Genomic DNA, 26774 nt, shown 5'->3' with positions numbered 1-26774 from the left:
CCCTAAGAAATGTCAAGAAAGTCAGAAATTGTCTCCAAGGAAGTGAGAAATCTGTGTTTTAAAAATTTGACATCATCTATACTGTAAATTTAAGATCTTTCACATGGAAGTTCAATAAACTCCTCTGTGGCTTGTAAAACATAGTAAACAGTTATCTCTTCTGGTTTGCCACAAGGTACACATTTCAATTCGCAAAATGCTGACCAGTAGAAATACATACATGTTTCTGCCTTTCATTGCATACTAGACTGCAGACAGTACTTAACAGAGGTTAAATATTAATCCAAGGCCACACCGAGTTCAATAAACCTTGAAGACACAACATTTACTCAAAAACATAGAATTTAGATTCAGACAGAAATAGTAATTTTACTCAAACACTGTTTGTTTATGGTAAGACTGGACTGGTGGGGACAGTGAAGGTTTTTATTATGACCAAGCCTTTGATTCAGATTCAGGCTACGATATAATCATTCATGTGGTGGCCTTGCTATGTCTTTGGTTATCTCACTAAGTGGATTAAAACACAATACGTCCATTTGTTTATTACTTTTTTGCCATAAATTTCATAACTCATTAATCGGTGTTAATGTGGTTTTGTGTCTAATGATTTTTTCAATATTCAATGTCATTTGTTTTCAATATTCAATGTCATTTGTATACTTAATATAGTGACAGAAGTAGCTTGACCCTCAAAAACTACTTTTCTACTTCAAAGATAACGAATGGTGACATACAAGATAATGTGACATTTACCATGAAATTTAGCATGAGAGAAATTGACAAATTATAAGTTGCCACATATGCAAGTCTTGACTGTAAACTGTGCAACAGTGGGAAAAATTGGAAGTTGAAGCTTCAAGGCTGATTCAATCAGAAATGAAATATTCTGGCAATGAAACATGATGATCCATCGCTCAATGTTTTCTAAGAAATAGTAATCACCATGGCAACTTGTAACATGGCTGCCGAATGATCACCTATCGTTAAACCTGACATCTGTTGTTTGGTTACAGACTGGAATGGTAAAGAATTGCGTCGTAAAGAATCTTTTTCTGAAATTCTGCCAGTCATTTTGTAGCTCTGCAAATTTTGTATTTTGTGTTTCCCAAAGCCATGAAACTAAAAGCTATGTTCAGGACGATACTTCATGCAGCCATGCTAAACTTGTGGCTGCTTTGTTTTGGGGTCTTGGCCATCAGTACCGAGCCTTTGGTACAAATATTCAGCACTTTTGAGGTGGACTCAAGCCCACGATGCAGACTCTAACTCAAATGGAATTAGATGAGACCAGGTTAATTCACAAGAGTGTGATGGCTACTGGTGAGAATATACAAAATCTGCGGTTGGAAGTTTAATGTAATGTGATGGTTCTACTCTGGAATAAAATGGATAGACTGTGTTGTACAGACTGCACACACCAATGAGATCTTAAAAATAAAGCTTGGTCAAATGTTATATTAGGGCCTAAGTTTGACAACATTTCTTCTGGCATAAAGCTCACATGTAGAAGCGCATATGGAAACAGTTTTCTGTGCTGGTTTGTGCATGTGCTTCTGTTTGTATCGTGGTCCAGTCAACTTCATGAATTTAACCCACTGACGCAGCCTGGGGCCACATCACAGTCAGATTATGAACAAACAGATAATACTTTTGAGTGATCACTAGAAACACTGAGTCCAGAATTTAAGCAGATTATTTGCCACAGCACGTTATGCCACAGATTTTACCAAACAAGCATATGTTCTTCATCATCTGTAAACTGACTAATCTTTTCTTTGAGACATTTTTTTCATTTTGAGCCCTTTTTTCCAATACCATTCATTACTTATATCAAAATGCAACAGGGAAGCAATAGTGCATAGCTATTTTTTAAAACTTAAATACAACACACGATATGGTAATTTTTTTTCAAAATAGCTACCTTACAAAATATAATTAGGTAGTAAAACGACATCTGTTGATAAACCTTAAAATATGTCATTGGAAAAAACTTGCCTGAAGCACAAATATGGAAGTATGTTTTTTAAGATCTCTGACACAACAGAAATAAATTGAAATCTTTTCCCTGTTCTGTGTCAGCATAAACATTAGATGTGTAAAGACTTCTCAATAGTTACCCAAATAAATGGACTACGAATCAGAATTTTCCCATTGTCTTAAATGCCTTTGTTGACTTCTGGCAGATGTATCATTATAAACCACTCGCCTCATTGAGGAAACAGCCACAGGTATTGCATCATGTAGAAATAAAGCTCTGGGATGCAAAAAAAGTGCTGATGGCAATTTTGTATTGTCTAGGTTATTTACACTGATATTAAACTGGGGATTCAATAGCTAAATATACTTGAACTATTATCTGTTTGTTCAGTATTATCTGTTTGTTCAGAACAGAACTATGTGAACATTCTAGAGATACAGTGAATAAGAATGTGTGCGTACGTGCACTCACACACACACATACACAGAAAGACACACATTGTGGTACAATAATGATGCTGAATTGATACTCAATATCACTTGGAACTTTACTTCTGTGTTAAGATCTGAACTGGCTTCATAACTGTGTAAAAATTTACCTGTGATGTTGCCTTTCTTGGCAAGCATGGCTTTCTTCACCATCTTATAGCCAGGATCAGTCCAAAATATAAAGTGGTCATCGTAGTCGTAATCAATGGCCACCTTTGAGGATGGTACTTGCTCCTGCAGCAACCGGGAGACCATCGTCACCGAGGACTTGTCCACCTGGTTCCATAGCGTAGTGCCGTTGCCTTCCTTGTTGACGATCCGGGATGAGATTCCGAAGGAATTTCTGTCAACCCAAATAAGCCTAGGTCCTGTGATCACACCTGGGTTGTCATTTTGTGTTTTCACTTCTGTGGAAGAAACACAAACAGAATATTGAAGGTTATTTTAGAATTTACAATCTGCATATAGAGTCCTGTAGCTGACTGCCGGATCTCTGGACATTGTTTAATGTCACAATACATTCTATCATTTGTTACATTGGTTACCATATCATTTATTTACCAGACACTAAAACAGTAAACAACAAACAAATATTAAAAGACAACATCCAGAAAAGATTACTGAAAACACAAAAACAGAGTGGAAGAGCAATGACACATTCAGTAAGTCTTTTCTATATATGGTGTATATATTAGGGTTCTCCACTAAGATTTTGAGGGTTCAGCCGCCCATTTTTGGGACAATCTATTCATATGTTAATAACCATACAAAGAATAAATTTTCACAATCAAAGATAATACGTTAAAAATACCGCAATTATACGGTGTCGCTCAAATTTGATCAGAATTGGTACATACAAGTATGGGTACCAAAGATCAACAATAAATGTTGTTTCTATCTGTTCAGTGCAGGAAAATTCTACGTTGATGTTATGACAATGATTTCTGCACAGTACAACCAGAAAAACAACAAGAAATATTTAAGGTAGAGACACACGATGATACTTATTTAAACTCACTTTTTCTCAATAAATTTCACTTTTAGACCCCACACATTATATATTTTCTGTTAGCCCTATATCTCAACATTATGAAAAATATGTTTATTTTCCGAAATCACAGTGTTTGTGACCATTTCTCTCAAAATATGCGTTTTTGAGTTTTTTTACCTAAAAAAATTAGGTGTTACAGGACTATGGCGACTTGAGATCTTTTAACAGAAATCAACAATTGAGTAGTCTGGGGAAAAAACGGTGTCCCAGATTTTTTCTATTCCCTTTTGTTTCAGCACAATAAGGTGTGAAAGTAACAACTCTGGGTTTTTGAATAAATTACCGGGTTTCGTTCACTTCAGCAAGAATTTCTCTTGTTCTATCAATTTTACCGAAAATCTGGGACACCGTTTTTTCCCCAGACTACTCAATTGTTGATTTCTGTTAAAAGATCTCAAGTCGCCATAGTCCTGTAACACCTAATTTTTTTTAGGTAAAAAAACTCAAAAACGCATATTTTTGAAGAGAAATGGTCACAAACACTGTGAATTCGGAAAATAAACATATTTTTCATAATGTTGAGATATAGGGCTAACAGAAAATATATAATGTGTAGGGTCTAAAAGTGAAATTTATTGAGAAAAAGTGAGTTTAAAATAAGTATCATCTAACGTGTGTCTCTACCTTAAACCAGAAAAACAAGAATTACAAAAGTAATTAAGGTCTGAAACTTTAGGTACTGGAGGTAAACTTTAGCAACATGCATAGCAGAAAGGTAGCTAGCCCCTTACTGCCTTAGTTTGACCATAGACGGTCTTCCTCCCCTCTACTGTCTATGGTTTGAGCAGGTCTGTTAATATGTAACAGTTCAATGACAATGACAGGAAATGACTCAAGTCAGTGGAGTAAGCCTGTTTCAAGCCTGTTTCAGAATTTCGCTTTTTCTTACCTCATTTGCACATTTTTGACACTGACGTGTTCATTTGAACAAATTCACATCTCAACCCCTACATCTACCTGTACACCAAATACTGAGACGGTAGCTTTGGCGGTATGGGAGCCTTTGTGTGTGACGGACATACATCCGCACATACCCACAAATCTACAGACATTTAGACTCATCATATAAGCTCTTTTTGGTATTTATATATAAAACCAAATATGAGCTAATTATATATTATTATGTACACTGGTCACCCCTCTGCTTTTCCAAGCCATGGAGGAAACTGTACATCCAGGGGAAGTAATTTGAGCGAAGGACACGGCACAAATTCAAGTACCTTCTGTCAATGGTTACAGGTTTATTGAAGTCCAGAAACAGGTCACGAGGATTAATTAAATTACACTTGTTGTAAATTTGCTCTCTGCACTGAAATTTTGAAAGATAGGTCAGGTAGGAGGAGGAGAGAATCACATGGTCACATACATGTGAGAGAGGTACTAATGTATAGATCTGTATTACCTTTCATTGAAAATTTGCACTTGTACTGAAGGCAAGATGTACTTACATGTACAGTGCTGGTACTCTAAGTAAAGGTACTGGAGGGCAGTACCTGTTACCAGGATTTGTGAAGTTGTTCGCTATCACCAAGTACTAACATTATGTCATCAAATCTGATGAATTCATGAGTTGTGAATTTGTACAGTAGGAACTGTCCCCAGAGTCCACCATATAAATGTATTTCTGACAGGGTTATCTGCAGCTCTCTCATGTCTTAAAAAGTTTGGAGAGGTGATAGATGATTTATGATTGAGGAAAAATACATTTACAGCCAAAGTAAATGGACACGAGTGCTCTTGTGTGACCATTTGCCCTGGTGACCTCAGGGGTCTGTCCACCTGTTATGTACATGTACATGTACATGTTATGTATCAGCTCAATCTTCATGCACTCACATCAGTAAGGTCAGGGTTCACTCTCAGGCATATCGTACGTGGAGTCATTTTGTAAAGCAGCAACCATGGCTAGTATGAGAAATTTTGGGTAATTCATGTTCTTTGGGAAAATATGCGTAGAGATACTGAGCTGTTGTGCATCAGAACCAAGACAATACAAGACAATTTACCAGACATTGGAATGACAATATTTTCTTTCAATGTTCTTTTTTATTGTGAGTATGGTGGGTGGTTGTTGGAGAAAATGATATCAATTAAGGGATATATTTTTGTAGTACCAGTATTGTCTGCATTCTTTAACTTGACCTATTTGGTATGTATTATAACCAATCGGTTTTACAAGTAAATATCTACTACAGTGTAATTGCTATACTTACAAACTGGCAATCAGTATAGTAATAATGACACAAAAATAATTTGTTTAACTTTTATACATGTACCTTTAGATTTGTATGATGGTAAATTTAGTGAACAATTTAGCTTGGATAGTAAGAAATATTGCTGAGTCAGCATTTTCCTAATTCCGACGGAGGAAAATTCTTGATGAGATTGTTCGTCAACTGATGAAGGAATTCTAGACTAGACTGAAGATTCTGCTGATAAAGCTGTGAGCTGCATGAAATGAAGAAATGAGCACTATTCTAGGGATACTGTGATGTGTTTCACTCATGCACAGATATTGTTGTAAGGAGGGCAGGCATTTCTTGAATCTACATCAACGTCACAAACAACCAAATAAATCCTTTATTGAGACTTTCTACACCCTAGGACCATCCATTCTTTTCCAGTGTGATGGAACCAACACCTCCTTACTGATACTGTATTACTAAATAAAAAATCAGAGTTTCATCAAAGGCAGGTGACAGGTTACAAGATGGGATGTACATAATGTACATGTCAAATCTTCATTGCTTTGGCTGACAAAGTGTTACACAACCCTCCCCTTTGCAAAAACTGTCCCTCAAGTGTTCCCGTTTTTCAGCTAGAATCATTTAAGAAAGATCTTTGGAAACTCAAATTTGTACAACCCTCAAGATCTGCTGTTTTTGTGGACTCATTTTCAAGCCTTGGATCAAATAGAGTTTTCCTTTTTATTCTTGTAAAAAATTGAAAATTTAATTTTTCCTTACAGAATTTACACAGGCAATATAGTGGCCACTTTCAAATTCAAAATATTGACAAATTTTACATCATTTTATATCTCTGGTACCAAATTTGCACGACTATTTGATTTTTATTAAGATACAGGCATGTACACCATTGTGTGACTTCTCTTCTGTACAACAGGGTCCATACAGTGCGCTGAAATCACTTAACATTCAAGTACGTTTTCAGCAATTTTCAAGGACTCTTTGAAGTCCGAAATACCAGTTTCCGGATATCATATTTTTTTTACAATGTGTCGTTTTTATATATAATTTACATCTTATTTCTTATGACTGGCCATCTTGTCATTTCTGATAAGTGTGGGTGGATTATCAATTTTCTGGGATTTTCCAGGAGGTTTCAGAATTCAAAGACTTTCAAGAAAAGTATCTGATACAACCTGATCCCCAGGAATATCCATAACTCAAACATTGCAACTACTGTTTCCTATGGCCCTTGAGAGATAGGCCATAGCAAAGGAAACTGGAAATAAACAGGTATAATTTGAGATAGATTCTTGGTTGGAGTGGTGGCCCAAAGGAAAGTTATAAGTATGACATACACGTTATCATAAGTGTGCTATCTACGGCAGTAGGATGCAACACTTGGAAACAATAAATTTTTAAAAGTTGCGTTCACTTACATGGTGTTGAGGGACGTTTCTATAATTTATCTTCTGAATGCCTTAGACATGACAGAACTTTGAACGAAACAGCATACATCCATGAGATATTTATGTCGTAGACTGATGAAACGAGTACCCTCAATGTACCCTCAAATGTAATGCGATAACTTCCTGTACCAGGCGCTATCATGCTCTGAGGTCAAATGCGTAACTTGCTATGAACTTTGTATGTTTGTGGCAGTTTCCTTGAACATGTGGGCTTTTCTTGATTAGCTTGAAATATTTCGAGTGCACATGATTATGACATGCATCAGTAAAGCCTTATTGAATCAAATTCTTGTTGAAAATGTAAAATGTAAAGTGTACTTTAGATACTGGAACCCTTTGTTAGATATAATATAAAGGTACTAGGTACAACATACACTGTATGTGTTGTAACAATAGTGTACTCCCTCCCTGTTTATAATGGACAAACGCAGACTTGGCACAACATAATGTAAGCTGTGTACATCGTGGAGTACAAAGTTTACTTTAGTCCATTATGAGCTGGGAGAGAGTACATTATTGCTATTATTTTATAGTTTTGGCAATGCCAAAGAATTCATTGGTGTAGAAAACATTTTGGGCCACAATGCTGGATAACCGGACACATTATCAATAATAATCTGGGGGATGACGCCACAAATTTCACTGGTATTGACACGACTATAACATAATCATAATATAAGTATTGGGATTTGGTTAGCTAGCCTATAGCTGTAACAAGGGCATTACATTGGAAATAGAGAAGAAAATGACTTTGGGTCAGTGAAATGAGACATCACAATACAACCTTTTGGTATATTTCCTCATTCACGCGGCCTATAGCTGTAACAAGGGCATTACATTGGAAATAGAGAAGAAAATTACTTTGGGTCAGTGAAATGAGACATCACAATACAACCTTTTGGTATATTTCCTCATTCACGCGGCCTATAGCTGTAACAAGGGCATTACATTGGAAATAGAGAAGAAAATGACTTTGGGTCAGTGAAATGAGACATCACAATACAACCTTTTGGTATATTTCCTCATTCACGCAAAACAAAACATTCCAATGATATGTAAATTAAGCGTACAGCAATTGTACTTACTCAAATGACAGTGAATACTGAATTGTTTTGCGCTGACAGTCACAATGTTCTATTATTCTTATAATATTTCATGTGTGACTTGAAAAAACATGAATTAGGCCTGTGTCAGGTGTTGTTTTATTTATGCCACAATTAGCCCACTAGTCAGTACATTGGAAGATGAATATTTCCTTACATGCCTAATTTGACAGGATCCTGAAAAATTCCTCATTAGGGGTAAGACTTTGAAGGGCTTGATTCTGTACAGGTTGGGTGTACCGGTACAATCTGCCATACAAATTATACTTATGCTTAGAACCACCGCAATGTACCTACACACATCAGCAACAATACCAGTTACACAATCTTCCCTGACAATGTCAATGACCTTAAGCTTAGCATGGGTATATGTACATGTATGTCTGCTTGGAAATGACTTAGATCGTTTCAAGAATACCAGTACTAATACTCATGATTGTTTTTTTCTTCAATTATTTGTTATTTTTGCCAACGTACATACATTTATTAAAGACTACACAATTTCACATGTTTACGAGTTAAACTGTTCCAAAAGTCACTCGTTGAAGTAATGGCTAAATAAATAATACATCTCAACAATATCATTCTATAACTTGGTAGCCATATCAACTTACTTTGATAATCTAAATAATTTTCAAAAACATCTTAAATTGGAACTTTGAGAACAAATTTCATATGGTGGAGGAGTAAGAAATTGCACTTGTGAAAGTCTACACAATTACATTTTTGGATATAAGTTGAAAAATTTCTTCACACTGACTGTGACTTGAGGGAATGGCAGTGTTGACGGAGTGATTTTAACTCCAAGTACTTTGACATAGACATGTATTTATAATTATATGTATATTACAGCATGGAGGTATATCTAACTGCCACCTCCATGGATTATAAATTCCCCAATTAACAGAAAGCTTTACATACAAACTGAAATGAAAATTCTTCAGTTGATTTCATCGAAACCAGAACGTGTGGGGAATTTCAGGACTGTGGTGCACTCTTATTTGTGCTTTCACCTCTATCTACGGACATTTTGCTCTGAGAGCAGAGCATATAGTATTATGTGTACATGCTATGAGTGCCATTCACCGATCATATACTTCATGAGTTTCATGTATGAAGGTACTACCCTCATATAATGTGTCTTGACCTTTAACATACACTTTTAAAATAATCAAAGTGCCAGTATAAACTCCTCCTTTTGTGGAGTCCGCTCATTTTTCCGATTGGTACTGACGAAGTATGATATCCAGGAAAGAATGACTTTCCGTGGTTTTCAGTTCTGCAAACTTGCCCGTAAATCACAGTGTCTTTGGACAGATGCTTCCTTCTGATTGCAATTTAACTCTGACACGGCAAACTATGGGGAATAATTATGATCCTGACTTCAACTGGCCTTGACCAGTTGGGTGACTACCCCGAAAAGTTCCATAGAAAGGAAGGTTGCACAATCAGGAAGTCTGCCCACACACAAACCTGTCATCACCAATTTTTTTCTGATGTACAATTTATCATTTTATGTTCAGGGCACATCTTGTATAAACCCAGTGTAACATCTGCCAACTGAAATTTTCCTGTACAATGCGATGTACAGGTAAACTATATGGGGTTTTTTTGTAGACTAAATATTTGACAAGCTCTCTTAACAGATTTTTATAATCTTAACAAACAGTAACAAAGACCCTATGTACAATTGATTTCCCCCGATTTCTCCAAAAATTACGATTTTACATGCAAACGTATACAGGCATAATGTAGTCAATTTGGCATATACCTTGAAAAACATTTTGAAAACAATTGGGCAAATTGTTTCAGCATTGAACATCAATCTTATTCTTGATCCTGTGACATTTTTGTTTAAATGTTTTCCATCTGAGGGTTTCAGAATGTTTTCAGCTATTTGCATATTCATAATTATTGTGTTAACCTGACAGTGATAGTATATGTCACATGTTGTGTGTTACATTGATCTTGTGAGTTCCTTGACTTTGATTCTGAATTTGAATGACCTGACCCTCAAAGGATTAACACAGTCTCCCCATCTTTTGATCTCATACTCAAAAGCACACATGTAACTACTTTGGAAAACAACGACAGGCAAAGTCTCTCACGTGAACTCTATTCATTTGATGCTGCCAAAATGCTAGTACAGAAGAAAGGTGCAGGGCAAAGGTTTGGCACACAGTCCATGTAGCCGACAATGAGATGCAAATGATATGCGGTCAAGGTCTCCTCAACTAACTTTCAGCTGGTTCTTCACTTTCTACTATTTTTTTAGTATTTTTTACAAAGGCACAGACTTATTCTACCTGCAACTTAAAACTGATAGTGATTTTGTAGCTCATTCTTTACTATTTTTCATAGTTTTTGGTAGCCGGTAACACACACTTCGTGTTCGTGTCGGCTACATGGACGATCTGCCAAAGGTTGGCTGGTGTCAGAGCTCTGACTGAAGAAAAACATCACACAAACTTTATCACAAGCTGAAAACGCCTGTTATGCAAGAATAGAATGAGTCATTCAAGCAGAACTGAAAAACAACATATTCTTATTGACTTTTCTAACAACTCACTTGCCGGAAAATTAATGCTTTATAACACTGTGAACTGTACATGACACTGTAAAGAGAACTGGTTTGTTGATGACTAGAAGTGCAGTGGTCAAAAAGACAGAACAAATATTTACTGTGTAGATTGAGTTGATTAATATGTCTTCTGCTCAAGCTACACGTCAACATCCAATGATCTATTACACGTGCCCAAGTCCCCTTTTTGTCCGGATGCTTATCATGTTTTCCAGAGGGACTGCGATATAACACATAACAGACACCAGGGAAGATGAATTTTGAGTTGTATTGCTTGTTTCTTATTTGTTCGTAGCTGTGATATCGCAGCGGTACTTGTGGCGTGTATCGAACGCGCTCGGGTCATTGGGGTCATCGCCACAGTCCCGCTGCGAGCCAACGCATGGGCTTCGTTGGAAGTTTACTACGACACCGACCGGTGTCGTAGATTTAGCTCGCAAAATAATGAACTATATTAGCTTTTGAATAAATAAACTTGTATCATCTTTATCATTGACTATCTGAGACTCATTCTGTACGCCTGCTAACTACCTTGATGATAAGAACACGTAAGTTCGACCATTTCCCGTGAGCTGTCGACGGTTTCTAGTTCTGCGATGTTGGCCCGATGGCGCGTACAACGCACTGAATACGTTGGAGGTCAAAAGTTCAATTTCGAGCAGGAACTATCGACGGCTAACCGAAAAACCGTCGAAAATACATGTTGTCACAGTCAGGTTCGTTAGCATGAGTAGAAGATGAGTCGAAGATAGTGATACAGTAGGTATAATTTGATTTATTCCAAGCTTTATCTATTTTATTATTTTGCGAGCTAAATCTAGGACACCGGTCGGTCTCGTAGTAAACTGCCAACGAAGCCTATGCGTTTAAGGCTCGCAGCGGGACTGTGGCGATGACCCAAATGACCCGAGCAAGTTCGATATACGCCACAAGTACCACTGCGATATCACAGCTAATTTGTTCGTTGCCTTCACTAAAATTGGCAATATTAAAATTTGACCTTACAGTGGGTCTAAAGACACACAGCTAACCTGGAAAAATTCATAGATGTATTAAGGTAGTATGTGCCTCGAAAGTGAAAGACTTAAACTTTTGCTCAAACTTTCCTTAATGATTCTTTCAACCATTCTCTTTCCAAATCAAGAATAAAAATCGGGGGTCACCATGCAAATTTTTGTGCTAGAGAAACAAATAACCCAGGATTCACCGATATTTAAAATTCAAAATGGCCGCTATCCCTGTGTTGACTCTATAAAGGAATATAAAATTTTCGAATTTCGAAAAACTAAGCCAATGAAAAGTTTTCTTACGCCAAGAGCTTTAAAATGAACCCCCACAAGTGGTAGATCAGAAAAGAATTGTAAATGTTGAGAGTCCAAATATCTGTCTCCGAGGCGCGTTCTACCTTAAGTATGCCTGTCTGAAGCATTGGAGGACCCAAAGATTTCCTAGCTTCATATTGCAGCTATTTTAAAAGGTACTAGTACTGTACTCATGTACGCCAGATAATGTAGGTCAATGGAGCCAGAGCTGTGATGTTAAAGGTTCAATGATTATAAATCATGACCAGTATACCAGACTGCAAAACAAGTGAAGTTGACAAGCTGCTTTGTAACCCTTGCTCCACGAGATAAACGTGAAAATGAACAGTTGCATTCACAGTACAACCACGACATGTCTGCAATGTATATCAGTCTTTTCCCTTTCCGCAATAAGTTACACAAATGGCTCCTTTCCCCCTATTATGATTGACCTCTCCTCCCCCATTCAGAATCTATAATATCATCATAGGCTGCTCTAAATTAAACAACATCAACATCAGTCTCCTACTCTAAAAGAACCTTGGTGATTTCTTCCTCCAAATTATCACAGATTACCTATCCCAAAATATCACATGTGATTATTCCCCCCACCACACTTCTTTCCCCAATATCCGATTTCTTCCACTCTCCTCAATGATACAACCGATAGACCCTCGAGAAAAACGGGACAGGCAACTGCGATAGAGAACAAAGGGTCTATGGGATTAGCAGCTTGCGATCTATCTTGGAATAATTAAGAGGTGTTAATGGGTCGGGGACTGCACAACGTCCGGTTCATAGACACGTGCATGCGGGTATACGGTAATAATGTTTTCGGATTACAAGGTAGTTCGGATTACCCGCAAGTCCATTTTAGAAATAAAAGTGTTACAACTACTTTGAGAAGAATTCGTCAAAATGGTTTTAAAGTACTTTTTACATATTGGTAGCGAGATTCGACGCAACTAGAAGTCTGCAGGGAGTCAGTATGTTGCTGTAAAATGACAAAGTTTCGAATAGAAATCCGAAACACATACCGCTGCAGTTCCAGACTTGACAGCAGTTGACATCACAGAGTTGTTTACATTCCGCAATCGTCCGTGTATCTCCGAATTTTCCCTCGTTTTTGCAGTTTTTTAACCGTCGGAATAATTTCTGTGTGAGGAGTGCTCCATGATTCGGTAAAGTATGTTGTTAACTACTGAAATGTTGTTGTTTGAAAACTGTGAACGGCCAAATTTACGAGGACAGCGTTCAGCTTTGTGTAAATGCATGTCTACCTTACTGCTTCTGAATCCATCAACCGATGGATAGTCCCGATTTATCGCGAAGTTTCTCCTGACAGCGAAAGTCAGTGTTACAAATGTATTTTCTAGTACTTTGCGGATGTAAACATGTGTAGCTTATCCGAACTTTGGTGTTTCTTTAGGCAAAAACATACCAAAATGTTAGAGGTCGTGTATTTGAGCTCCGATGGAGTAGTCATTTTTTGTGTTCCCTGATTTTCGTCAAATGTTGCGTGACAGATGAAATAAAGGTCAGATTTTCGTTTCGCAGGACTGGGGAAGTGTAAACCTGTCTAACTTGTAAATGTTTGTTGTTATCGGTGATTTTTATGGTAGGTAATGTAAACTTATATTGTCGATATCTAGCAAGAGTTTTCTGTAGCGTCTATGGCTAAATGTACACAGTTTTTATCGTCTAGTTTTTTCCCGTTGGCTTCGGCTTGAATCCAAAATGTGATCTTCATCGTTACCAGAACATTCACCATGACTAGTATCAAAAAACCCTCAAAATTCTCTGTGTCATTACTCCGAACGTGCCATGCAAGAGCAGTTTGATCGTTAATGAGATTCAGTGTTAAGTATGAAGTATTGATGTTGGGGACCGCTTGGCAAATAAACTTTAATGTATTCAAAGATAGATCGCACAAAGAAACCTCAGCAGTTGCCTGTCCCGTTTTTCTCGAGGCTCAATGATACAACCGATTACTTACAATACGACCTCCCTCAACCTCACCAATATCACAGATCTTTTCTCAACTTGTATCACAGCTGAATCTCCTCTTACAATATCAGAGATGACTTATTTATTGCAAAGCTACATTTCCTTTCAGTCATGATGAAGAACTGCTCAACTACCGGCATGTAACTTGTTTTCAAAGATTTTTTAACATGCAATGCTGCATATTGATTCCTTTTCAAATACTCTACCAATGTAAATCTGTACTACTTCAAATACAGCATCCAAGTCAGTGTTTTTCATAAATGATCATAATATTTGAAGTTGATAATGATCAAATCACTACCATAATACAGATCTATCGATGAGAGAGACAGTAATACTTATGTATGTAGTTCATCGCTGTTATTGAACATAAACCGATGTCAACAACCTACAAATACAACCACCATCTGTTTGGCTCTATCTATATTTCAAGTCAACAGATGGCCTAACCCAGGGAAATGTGTGTAGCATTGTAGATTTTTTTAATCCCACACATAACTTAATATCCCATTCTAGTTTCATTGTACTGGCTACGGTTAATTCCTAGCCGGCAGAATTTTGTCCATGTAATACTGTAAGCTCCGTACCCCACAAAGTGGTAGCTAAAACTATACAAGATCAATACGCAATAATAGTGTTCTATTGATACCCAAAATTCATCCTGACACTCTCCATAGATTCATTCACTTTCAAATATCTTTCATATCTTGGGCATTGACAGTTGTTCAACAATATCTTGCCACTGCAGCCATCATTGACATGCAATTCTCGCTGGTAGCGGGCTGATGTGCAGCGTCTCATCAGCAGCTAGTAGCTTTTGTCTTGTGCTAGGGGGTCAGACTGTGTGATATTGAAATGCATTGTGGGTAAAAAGCTGACTTCTCACACTCACAGCACAACTAGAGTTTGAAATACTGATCTCATAAATACTTTTACCACAAATGCAATCCTTTTTATGGCAAAAAGTTCTTTTTGTGAAACTAGCTACACTCATTCATCTTTTCATCATTTTAAGCATTTCTCGTATGGAAATCCTGTATAACCTATAACTATACTTTGACTTCTGTAATCTTATGTGTATTAACTGTAGAAATCTACCACGTTGAAAATATGGTCAACCGCCCGCGGACTTTTATGACTCACTTACTACGTGGCAAAATTGAATTTACTGAACCAAGAACTCAATGTCATGTTTTTAATAGGTGACATTTTGTCATTCTCAGTCAATGTGGAAATTTAAGGGAATTTCTTCTGTACAAACCAATGTATGCAATATGTAAAATTTTTCTTTGGTCAAAGGTAGAATTGTAGAGTCAAAGCCCTATCACTTTGGTTCAGAGCGGGCACTGCTACAGTCATATTGCTGCTTGATTCAACACACAGTAACTAGCAACCATATGATAACACTGATGAAGCACATGCAAAACTTTATTGTTACATCTAGACTGGGGGATGGGGGAATTCCCTCTCTCTTGACATGTTGGCATTCCCTAGTAATTTCTCAAGGGGGACCAGCCCTCATGAAATGGTGCCAGTCACACCATAGCGATACAAGTCGAACACATGAACTGGTAAAATCCCCCTGAAGGTTCTGAAATGACGCAACGTGGTGACCAGAAATGATCTTTTTTTTGTTACTTACTAATCGATGCAACGGCAATCCAGACTACTTTTAAACACAGCATTCTAAAAAGTTTCGTTCCAAAATTTCTGTGCCTGTACATACAATATGCAGTTGCAGATGCACTTCGATGTACATGTTGAACATTTCTAAATATACAGGTATGATTGTTAATAATATGTAGTTCTAGGTTTCCGGTGAATGACCTTGGATACATAGGAATTGGGATAATCAGGTGGTAAGGAATTGTGGCACAGCAAATGGGAACATCATACTCTAAACACCATTGTACTGGTTATATGTTAACCAAATTCTGGTTAATCTGACCCTATATTTGGCGATATGTCAACACAATCAAACATTTGAACAGGAGTCTGCATGTGTTCACTATGAACCCACATGACGGTGACATGCAGTGAATTTCCTTGTGTATTTCATGATTAAATACCGCAAACACCAAGGTGTTGACCATATATACTTACCTGTTACCAGTGGGCTGTTTGATAGAGCTCATCGACTCAAACATGTTCTCTCAGACTGAAAAAAATTCTAAATGTGTAGTGAACACAGGAGTGACTATGGAAAATATCAAGAAATTTCTTGATAGACTCAGTCAAAGATTTCAGAAATCTCAGAATTTAGATTTACAGTTGATGCCTTCAATATTAACCATAATGCAGCACATTTGAAATATAAAAATTTGCAAACTAATTTTCAAAATTTGAGTGTATTAACCCTTTGAGCGCAAAAGTCAATTTTGGTTGCCTATATCAAAATGTACACCAGTCACTTTTTTTTCTAATTTTTGCTAAAATTTTGATAAAAATTTGAAGCCAATAAAATGTGATGTACATTTGGTCCAAAATTATCAAAAAAATTGCAGAAAAATTCACAAAATTGGAAAAATGTTGCACACTGTAATTTTGGTGGGAAAAATTACAGCGCTCAAAGGGTTAAGTGTTTTAATATGTTTTAAATTTCCATTGCTTTTTAACAAAAGTAAATAAGCAAACAAAAATACCATAGGAGGGATTAGGCAACTTATTTCGTAAGTAGGTTTATGTCCCAACATGTATACAGTGTTTTTCAGTGAGGAGGATAAGTTTGCTCAAACATACAATCCTGTTACTGTAGCTGTTTTTTTTTACAATGTGTACATTAGACATTGTAGAGTAGAGCCACAAAATACTGTTAGCTGTGTAGTTGCTCAGATACCACCGGGGAAAATGAGGTTTGAAGAAAGACCCTCATTTTGAGTAGAGCTTAACGTATGCAGGCGGGTACAAGAACCTACAATATCATGTAAATCATGTTTCTGTGAATAATTTATTCCTGTTAATTTATTCACAGGAATGACATCATTTACCCTTCACAGTTATTTCTGCATGTACACACCAATATCACTATTTAAGTATGGCAACCTATTACTTTGCATATGACTAAAAACAATAATTTGATCAAAGTGATTTTCTGATTAAATAGTGTGTGTTGTACATAAAGGTATAGTGTTTGTGTATCCATGTATATGTTTTTACTGTAAGTGTATATGCTAACTAGATAATTAGATGACAATTTTGCCTTCACTGTAATCCTACACATCTTTCTGTACATACTACTGCCGTACGGTAGTACTATTTCAAGACATGTATTTGACAAAAATAGTGCTGACTATAACAGATGTAAAAGCATATTTTTCTTGTAAAGCCGCACCAGTGTGTTTTTGTAACATGGTTTGCTTGTTGAATAATGTGACGACAGCCGATAATATTAACCTTACTTTGTGATCACATTTCACAATTTTCAAAACTATAAGACCTGGCTCTCCATGTTTTGTTGCATTTGCAGAGTTTGACATTGTAGATAAGAAAACCGACAAATGTAACCCTTTCATCCCCATTTCCAAATGTAACAGTCCACTATTCGTCGTAGAAAACAGTAGTAGAATGGACCAAAATTGGATAGTGAAGGTTTAAAAAGACAAGACAATGGGGACTCGCATGACAAGGCTACTTTGGTTGTACCGTTGTACTTATGTGTAACTTGTATGGAACAACAAATAGCCTTGAATTAAGTAAAACCATTTTGTGGCTATGAAATAATATGTAAAGCCACACAGCGATTGGCTGGATCTAGACTACACATTTTTGTATATGGGCCAGTGGCCTTCAAATGCAAGTAAAACATCAGATAAACAGGTGCCATTCCATCCTATCCCATTCCATTCTGCAGTGTCTGACTTTATCATACTTGTGACATATCGACTGCAATGTCACCTTATCTGACAATGTGTAAATCAATTCTTTTGATCATTCGTCCAAGGCCAAGACCACTATGCTATGTAAACTTCACCTTGCAAAGGCCGAGCCCAATTCTTCTCATAACGTTGCTCAGAAGCAAGGTCTGTGACGCCAACTTTGTATGACAATGCCCACCACTTGAGTTTTACTGTTCAGTTCATGTCTCTGAGGCACGGATTACACTCAAAGGTCACTGCACTGACCTAGTTGTCTGCCCGTCGTTCCACTATGATTTTGGCAATTAACTTACAGTGACCTTTGCTGGGGACAAAACGTACCTGTAGACCATTCATCAAGTCACAGATAAATTGTTCTCTGTCTCAATAGCAACAGCATACTTGTGTCAAAACAAATCTCCAAACCAAGGAACATTAACTCATGGTTTTATGCAACTCTAAGATTCAAATTCAACCATCTTGTAGTGTTTACACTGATAAGACAATAATCTTGACAATTTTGCAAAATTCACCGAGAGAGTTCTTTTATATTACTTGTTGTATAAAAGGAGTTCATACCCCTTGACCTGGTTTCTGTGTCAAACTGTCCATATTACAACTGTACTCACGGCTGTATCTCTGCCTGTCCACTTGTTTATGACTTATCACTTCCAATCAAACAATTGGTATATCAGAGTTGGACATTCACATAGCAGATTGGCTGTCATGCCATTCCAAAGTGTGTTCACAAATGTTAAATTATGTGAAGCTAATTAATTTGAGAGCCTTCAGTATCACAGCACTTTAAAATTTAAACATTTCCTATCTTACAACTGGAAATATGTTAACGGTCATTATAAGAGTCTTCCCGATTTGAATATAAAAACCTGCACTTTTATTTTTCCATTTTAGTAAATGCCATAAACAATACCAATCGTTACAGCAACAACAGCCCATGTAAAACAGGATGTCATCGAAATATATATTACAAGCTCTGTTTATTCAGCCGGGTATGATCAAAGCACAGATCCAACATTTTTATTGAAAATTGAAGGTCTATGCATGCCTGCATGGGAAGTGAAATAGCCCTACAGAGGAATACTGCCCCATTTCAAATGTTCATACATGTAGTAAAACTTTGTAAGACAGTGTAACTGGAGTTACAACATCGGTTGCCAGTTGACTGCATGATCAGAGAGGAAGCACCACACTGTATCGAACATTTTGACCTTGAATCAAAAGAACATGGGGCCCGGGGGCACCGACATCCTTTGTACCTCCTTACTGTTTATTATTTGCCATAAATGTGAAATTTGGCAAAAAGTCAAATTGTTTGGACATAAATGAAAGTTATTTGAAGTGGTTGGTTACTGCTCCAGCATAAGTTCAAGTGTGGATTCTAAGTATCAACAACCCTGATATGAAAGTGAATTAAGAATTAGAGATGGGACTCAACAGCGTTTCCGTTACAATTTCAAAACTTGCGTACGATTTTACGCAATTGAGTTTTTATTTGCGTAAAATGTATTCAAAATGCATACGGCAGGAATCAGTATCTGAAGTGAGCTGGGCAGTCATTTCTGTAGAACTTGGGGGGTTTCCTGTAATGCGCATGCTCTATTAACAAAAACAACAACCTGGGGGGCTTCAAGGTGAAGCTGAACGTTTGCCATGCGGTGATGCATGTCCCGTATACGATCGTTGAGCAGCCAATGAGTTCATGTTCAAAGAAAATACCTTCTGACTACGACATCAGTGTTTTCAAAGGGCCAACATAAAGCAGATACTGTTCAAAGTCCAGCGGGACCTCTCAAGAATGCAACCCGACAGAGTCTAAATGGTCGCCCGTAAACACTCACTTTCCAAACAACATGCGACGTAATGACCATTAACTGTATTGTGTTACCAACAACGTAGACTCGATCGATTCTCGAATTTTTTGCATCTGTAGTGCCATTGTCTGTACAGAACTGATTGACATGACGTTTTGTGATGATGAAATACAATGTTGCATAAAGTGCTGCGGTCTGCGTCTGCGTAAGTCTAAAATGTTGCAATATCATGATAAATGTCACTTGCAAGCAGGTGCATATGTTCTATTTTTGTCCTGCATTGAACCACGTTCAGGCAATGTAGTGCGGGCCAAGTACGTCGTGTCATTGGGCGGCATTTCTCAATGCGTATTTGTTTACGCAGTCATGATTTTTTTTGCGTATTTCCGAACAATTTTGCGTAAAATACGCAGGATTTTGCGTTAACGGAAACACTGACTCAATAGGATCAACAATATCTAAAACAGGAAACGGTGAACTTATATAATACAGAAGGGGAGAAAATTTAGCCAATGGCTAATCTAAACCAAATTACTTAAACTGGACTGTTGGCATTGATTACACATGTATTATTGTCCATCATATAGAAAATAATTTGGGCCATTGACTAAAAAACATTGCTTGTTACACTCACCACACTTGTGCCTACTTAGTATTTGGAGTGTACACCTATCTACAATACAATGATAAAAAGTTTGGACTCTGTAGGTCAACAGTGCATCTTTAATGTGTGAGACTGAATAAGCTTACCCCTCAAGTATGTATAGGCCAAAGACAATATTTAATTTTGAATTATGTAGTGCAGGGAAGGACATACAATATGGTGAAAAGCAAATTAAATATAAAAACTGAATATACAATTATATGGAAATGTTGTTTTACAGTCATGAGTATCTGGTGTGTGCCGAGAGACAAATATTAAAATTGGACAGTATCATCCTGACCACAGTTTGTCTGACTGGTTGTTTCCTTCTGATTTTCTGACACTGTGATAGGTACAAAATATTATGCTATTCACGATAGTTATACAACATAGCTTGCATTTTGTTCACAGTAGAACTGAGTTTTACATGTAAGATAACTTTCTTGTAAACTGTAAATTCTGGCTTCTGGCAGCTCAAACGTCGCAATACTACATTTTTTGATATGATATGGAGTGACTTCCACACATATGCAATATGCAGTGACAGTCGATATGTTCATAGTAACAGTCTACTACATTCAAGCATAGTGATGTTGACATCTACATGCATGCCAGTGCACGATTTCAAAGTAGCAAGGATGAAATTCTAATGGTCTTTTAGTGGAAATATAGGTATTAAACGACAGTGAAACAAACAACATTAGTTATCGTGACCTTGCTGAAGTGCAATCTCGGATCATGTATGATCTGATGATCATGCCAAATTTATACCATGTCGGATTATGCCGTGATTCTGAAGTGCGCGTACTTCCTTAGTAAATCGGTCAACATCCCTGCGTACGATGCTGTGTGTTCCGCTACAGCTAATCGCCCCGCTCACCCTACGAACGGGTCTTTTCAGGGCTTGTGGTGAGCGGGGCGATTAGCTGTAGCGGAACACACAGCATCGTACGCAGGGCATGCACACACTGTAATAGCGATCGGAGTCAACAATGATGTCAAAATCAATGCACAACTGTCGAAATTACCCAAAACAAGTCATCGTTGATGACACAGTCCCCACTTGTTAATGGGTTAATGGGTACTTTGATTACATGTCCTAAGAGGATAGAGTCCTCTTCATTCATTAGGTCTGTGATAAAAATGGCCAAGAATGAGTTCCATGGTGATGAAAACATAAAACCAATGTAGGCCACCATCCTAAAGTTCATAAAATGAGTCAACTAGGAATTAATCAACAGGATGTTGCAAAACATTTTTGCATACAATTCTAACACTTGACAGATTATCACTGGTACCATATTTCATAAAGTTTGATGCAGTATTTACAACACTATGAGATCAACATCTGTATCAAGTTTCATCACATTTGACGCTGTATTAATTTGTGGCTATATCATCCTAATTAGGAAAGTTCATTACTTATGCAATTACAAATTAATTAAAATGACACTGATAAATGTCTTTTTCAATGTTAAAGCAATGTGACCTTAACATCAGTTAACATCTGTATAAAGTTTCATGAATTTGATGCAGTACGTATTTCTTGACATATAAGCCTACTTACGAAACTTCAATAATTGACATGTTGCTGCTACATGACGTGAAACAAATTGACGAGCATATGTATGAAATAGGTCAATGTCCTTGTACCAACTTTGAATGATACTGGTGGAATATGTCTGAATTATGGCTCTGTACATCTGAAAATTGTAACAAAATCACCGCCATGCAGCGATATTTGATCTTACTGTTTAAAAAATCAACATGTATATGTATGACGTAAGTCAATGTACATGTACCAACTTTGAATTAGATCAGTTGAGACTTGCCAGAGTTATGGCTCTCGACATGAAACAACCATAACAAAATTGCTACCATGTGGCCATATAGGACCATCTCGTGAAACTAATCGACATACATGTGTATAAATAAGTCAATGTCCTTGTCCCAACTTTGAATAAATTTGCTTGATACATGTCTGAGTTATGGTTCCGGACGTGAAAAAATCGGACAAAAAATGGCCACACGGCGGCCATATTGGATTGTATCTCAAAACAAATCAATGTGCATATGTATGACATAGGTCAATGTCCTTGTACTAAGTTTGAATAAAATCGGTGAATAAAATTAGTTGAGACATGCCCAAGTTTTGGCTAAGGACACGAAAAAATTGTAACAAAATGGCCGCCATGCAGCCATATTGGATCATATCAAGAACAAATTGACATACATATGTATGACATAGGTTAATGTCCTTGTACCAACTTTGAATAAAATCGGTTAAGATATGCCTTAGAGTATTATGGCCCTTGACATGAAAAAATCGTAACAAAATGGCCGCAAGGCAGCCATATTGGATCGTATCACATAACACATTGACATGCATATGTATGACATTAGTCAATCTCCTTGTACCAACTTTGAATAAAATCCGTTGAAACATGTCTGAGTTATTGCTCTGTACATGAAAACATCGTAATAAAATGGCTGCCTATCTAGCGGCCATATTGGATCGTATCACATAACAAATCGACGTACATATGTAAGACATAGGTCAATGTCCTTGTACCACCGCTTGATAAAATCGATTGCAACATGTCTGAGTTATGGCTCTGTACATGAAAAAATCGTAATAAAATGGCCGCCTGGCGGCCATATTGGATCATATCACAAAACAAATTGATGTGCATATCTATGACATTGGTCAATGTCCTTGTACCAACTTTGAATAAAATCGGTTGAAACATGTCTGAGTTATGGCTCTGTACATGAAAAATCGTAATAAAATGGCCGCCTGGCGGCCATATTGGATCGTATCACAAAACAAAATGACGTGCATATCTATGACATTGGTCAATCTCCTTGTACCAACTTTGAATAAAATCGGTTGAAACATGTCTGAGTTATGGCTCTGTACATGAAAAAATCGTAATAAAATGGCCGCCTGGCGGCCATATGTATCACAAAACAAAATGACATGCATATCTATGACATGGTCAATGTCCTTGTACCAACTTTGAATAAAATCGGTTGAAACATGTCTGAGTTATGGCTCTGTACATGAAAAAATCGTAATAAAATGGCCGCCTGGCGGCCATATTTGATCGTATCACAAAACAAATTGATGTGCATCTGTATGACATATGAAGTAATCCTTGTACCAAGTTTGAATGAAATCGCTTCTTGCATCTCTGAGATATCTGCGTGAACGGACGGACGCACGCACGGACGCACACACGCACGGACGCACGCACGCACGCACGCACGCACGCACGGACATGACCAAACCTATAAGTCCCCCCGGACGGTGTCCGTGGGGACTAATAAGCAACAGAAAACTAAAAGTTATCGCTATGTCGAAAGGACAGTACATCAACATAAAACGACGCTAGTTTGTTATGACATGGAGGTAGAAGGACAGAGCGTTCCCTCGCTCTCACCCAGCTATTAGTACGGGCCGCCGGTGGGATTGCCTCGCTGAAGCAATGGTACTGGGGAGTACCGAGTACGGAGGCCATCATTCTTCAGTCTATCGAAGGAGCGTTTCGTGCCAAAAAATACATGACAGCAACAAAAGTTCCATCACTGTGAACTCCATATTTACAAAACATTATCAAATACACGCTAAAAACCCAAAAAAACGTCAAGATTCGCACCAGACGCGAGAAACAAGATGGCGTAAGTCTTTGCAATACAATTCTAACTTGTTATATGCGCATGCGCATCTTAAGGGGAGACCCATTTGATTTCGGGGGGGGGGGGTATGCAGGAAGTGGGTATGGGAACTTTTTTTGGTCAGAGAGACAGCATTTTTTTTATTTCTACTGTCAGACCAGCATCAATTTTTTTTTTCAAATGGAGTAGCAGTGAATTTTCAAATTTAAGCCACTGTTTCACATATCACAGGATGGTTTTATATATTCATTTTACATTCCAACAAATGAAAACAAAATGGAAAGTCTAGTATATATACAACTTTCAATTGTAGAACACTTTTTTGGCAAATCAACTGTGATCATTACTATACCTGCTTTTCTTTAAAATAGTCAATTCCTTTTAAGTTCTCGGGGGGGGGGGGGGGATGTTATCTTTTGTGGTCAGAGAAACAAGGCTAACACATTGTATTTCTTTATATTTGGTTCCTCAATTTTTCATTGTCAACTTGTAATCTTTCTAACATATTTATATTGAGAGAATAATGTATTGGTTTTAACACTAGTTTATTGACTCCTGTCTTGTGTTTTAAATTTTCACAATTTACAGAAGTCAAATAGTCCCATCTAGATATTGCCTATACCATTGAGATATTGCAACAGAAATCCTGAAATATGATTTCTTGGGTCAGAAAAGGGAAGGGAAACATCGAGTGCACTGAGGTGTAAAGTAGTGAATGCTTATATCGTAAGCGCTGGGAAAAAAAACACATAAGAATGCTTGTGGTAAAAACATTTGCGTGCCTATGGCAGCATGCCAGCAAAGAATACATGAGGATGAAGTTTCCAAAATTTTGCTCATTTCAACTGCATTGTGACAATTCCTTTTTTATTTCTGTCTGTTATGAGAATTTTTTTTTTCTCAAGCCATTACAGCCTTAATTTTTTTCTTTTATTTCACCTAGTGACATTTTTTTTTCTCAAAATCCTCCATACCCCCCCCCCCCCTGGAAATCATGTGGTTCTCCCCTAAGTGAGCCCCTGACCTATACGGGCCAGTGGATTGCTTCCTCAGTAGAACTGATATACCTGCCGGTACCGGTGTTTATCGCCTACGGAGGCCATCATTCTTCAGTCGATCAAAAGCGCCTTTCGTACCAAAAAATACACGACAGCCGCAAAAGTGCATCACTGTCAACTTCATAACTATAGAATATGTTGAAATACACAGTGAAACGATCACGAGGTAAAAAATGTACCCAGAATGAGAAACAAGATGGCGTCCGATTCGATTCTTCAACTCAGAATTGTCCTAGAGTTGTGCACATGCGCAGACGGTAGCTTTAACGAAAGCGAGGCAAAATCAAGTAAATATAAAATAAAAATGGATAAAAATATTGTTTAAAAATAATACAAGGCATGTATCACCAAATTTTGAACATTTCTGACGGCATTTCAACTATACGAACACCCATGCCAAATATCACAATAATCAAATCAGTGGTTTTGAGGAAAAATTGAAAATAGTGGTTTTGAAAAAAAAGCTAAAAAAGTGACTTTAAAATGATTCAATCAAAAAAAGAAAAAAGACCATTTGAGATACATGCCCAAGTGACCACCAGACCAGACCAAATTTCAGAAAAAGTTACTGAAGCGTTTCTGAGATACCTGCGTCCACAGCATACGGCCCACTGTATGCAACAACAGAGGCCGCGTCATCACATTAGTACTTTGTGCCCACAGGGCACAAAGGACTAAAAACAGTTCAATGTTGACTCATCAATGTTTCCTAAGTTCAATCAAAGTGAGAATTAGCTTTGTAACAAGTGACAATGAAAATGTTTTCAGCACAAGTCATTTCAGCAGATCGTCCATGTAGCCGACACGAACACGAAGTGTCTGTTACCGGCTACCAAAAACTATGAAAAATAGTAAAGAATGAGCTACAAAATCACTATCAGTTTTAAGTTGAAGGTAGAATAAGTCTGTGCCTTTGTATAAAATACTATAAAAATAGTAGAAAGTGAGCAACCAGCTGAAAGTTAGTCGAGGGGTACTTAACCGCATATCATTTGCATCTCATTGTCGGCTACATGGATTGTGTGCCGTCATTTCAACTATGCATCTTAACAAAATTATTCAAATAGACCACACTCCTCTCCACAACAAAAATGACAATTGTAGTATATTGTCTTCTGTCAAAGGTGTTCTGAAACCCAACCACACAAAATGTATTTGACGAAGGGAAACAAACAAAACTATACATTACTGATCTGCCATCAATATTTAAGAGAATAAACAATAAAACAAACCAAAAAAATTTCTCAGATTATTTTGGTGTCAATTCTGCAATTTGGAAGACTGCAATAACAATTTTAATTTTGGATTCCACAGAAATACTCATAAAGTGTGTATCATCTTGTGTTTACTTTGAAAGAAATGCCACTATTGTTGAATCAACGTAATTTATTACATTTTTATGAAACGGTTTATAGGTTAACACACCCTCTGAGTCAACACTTCACCTGAAACTCATCTCAGATGAGGAAAGAGGAAGGAAATAGGACTACTATGATGCAACATTTTGTCTGTAGTATGTGGAAGTTGGACACATACCTTATC

At 37.2% G+C, this 26774-nt stretch overlaps 1 protein-coding gene across 3 annotated transcripts in view; it reads right to left on the bottom strand.

Moving 5' to 3' along the window:
• The window catches only part of LOC139118940 (low-density lipoprotein receptor-related protein 6-like), an 85013-nt gene that overhangs the window by 44429 nt on the left and 13810 nt on the right, over positions 1-26774 (bottom strand). For all 3 annotated transcript variants that reach the window (XM_070682515.1, XM_070682516.1, XM_070682517.1), the window contains exon 2: positions 2580-2876. In XM_070682515.1, coding sequence (XP_070538616.1) covers positions 2580-2876 — 297 coding nt within the window. The remainder of the gene's footprint in view (positions 1-2579; positions 2877-26774) is intronic.

This window comes from Ptychodera flava, chromosome 19, assembly GCF_041260155.1.
Source record: "Ptychodera flava strain L36383 chromosome 19, AS_Pfla_20210202, whole genome shotgun sequence".
In the NCBI taxonomy this organism is placed as follows: Eukaryota; Metazoa; Hemichordata; class Enteropneusta; family Ptychoderidae; genus Ptychodera; species Ptychodera flava.
This window is presented reverse-complemented; position numbering and strand designations above follow the sequence as displayed.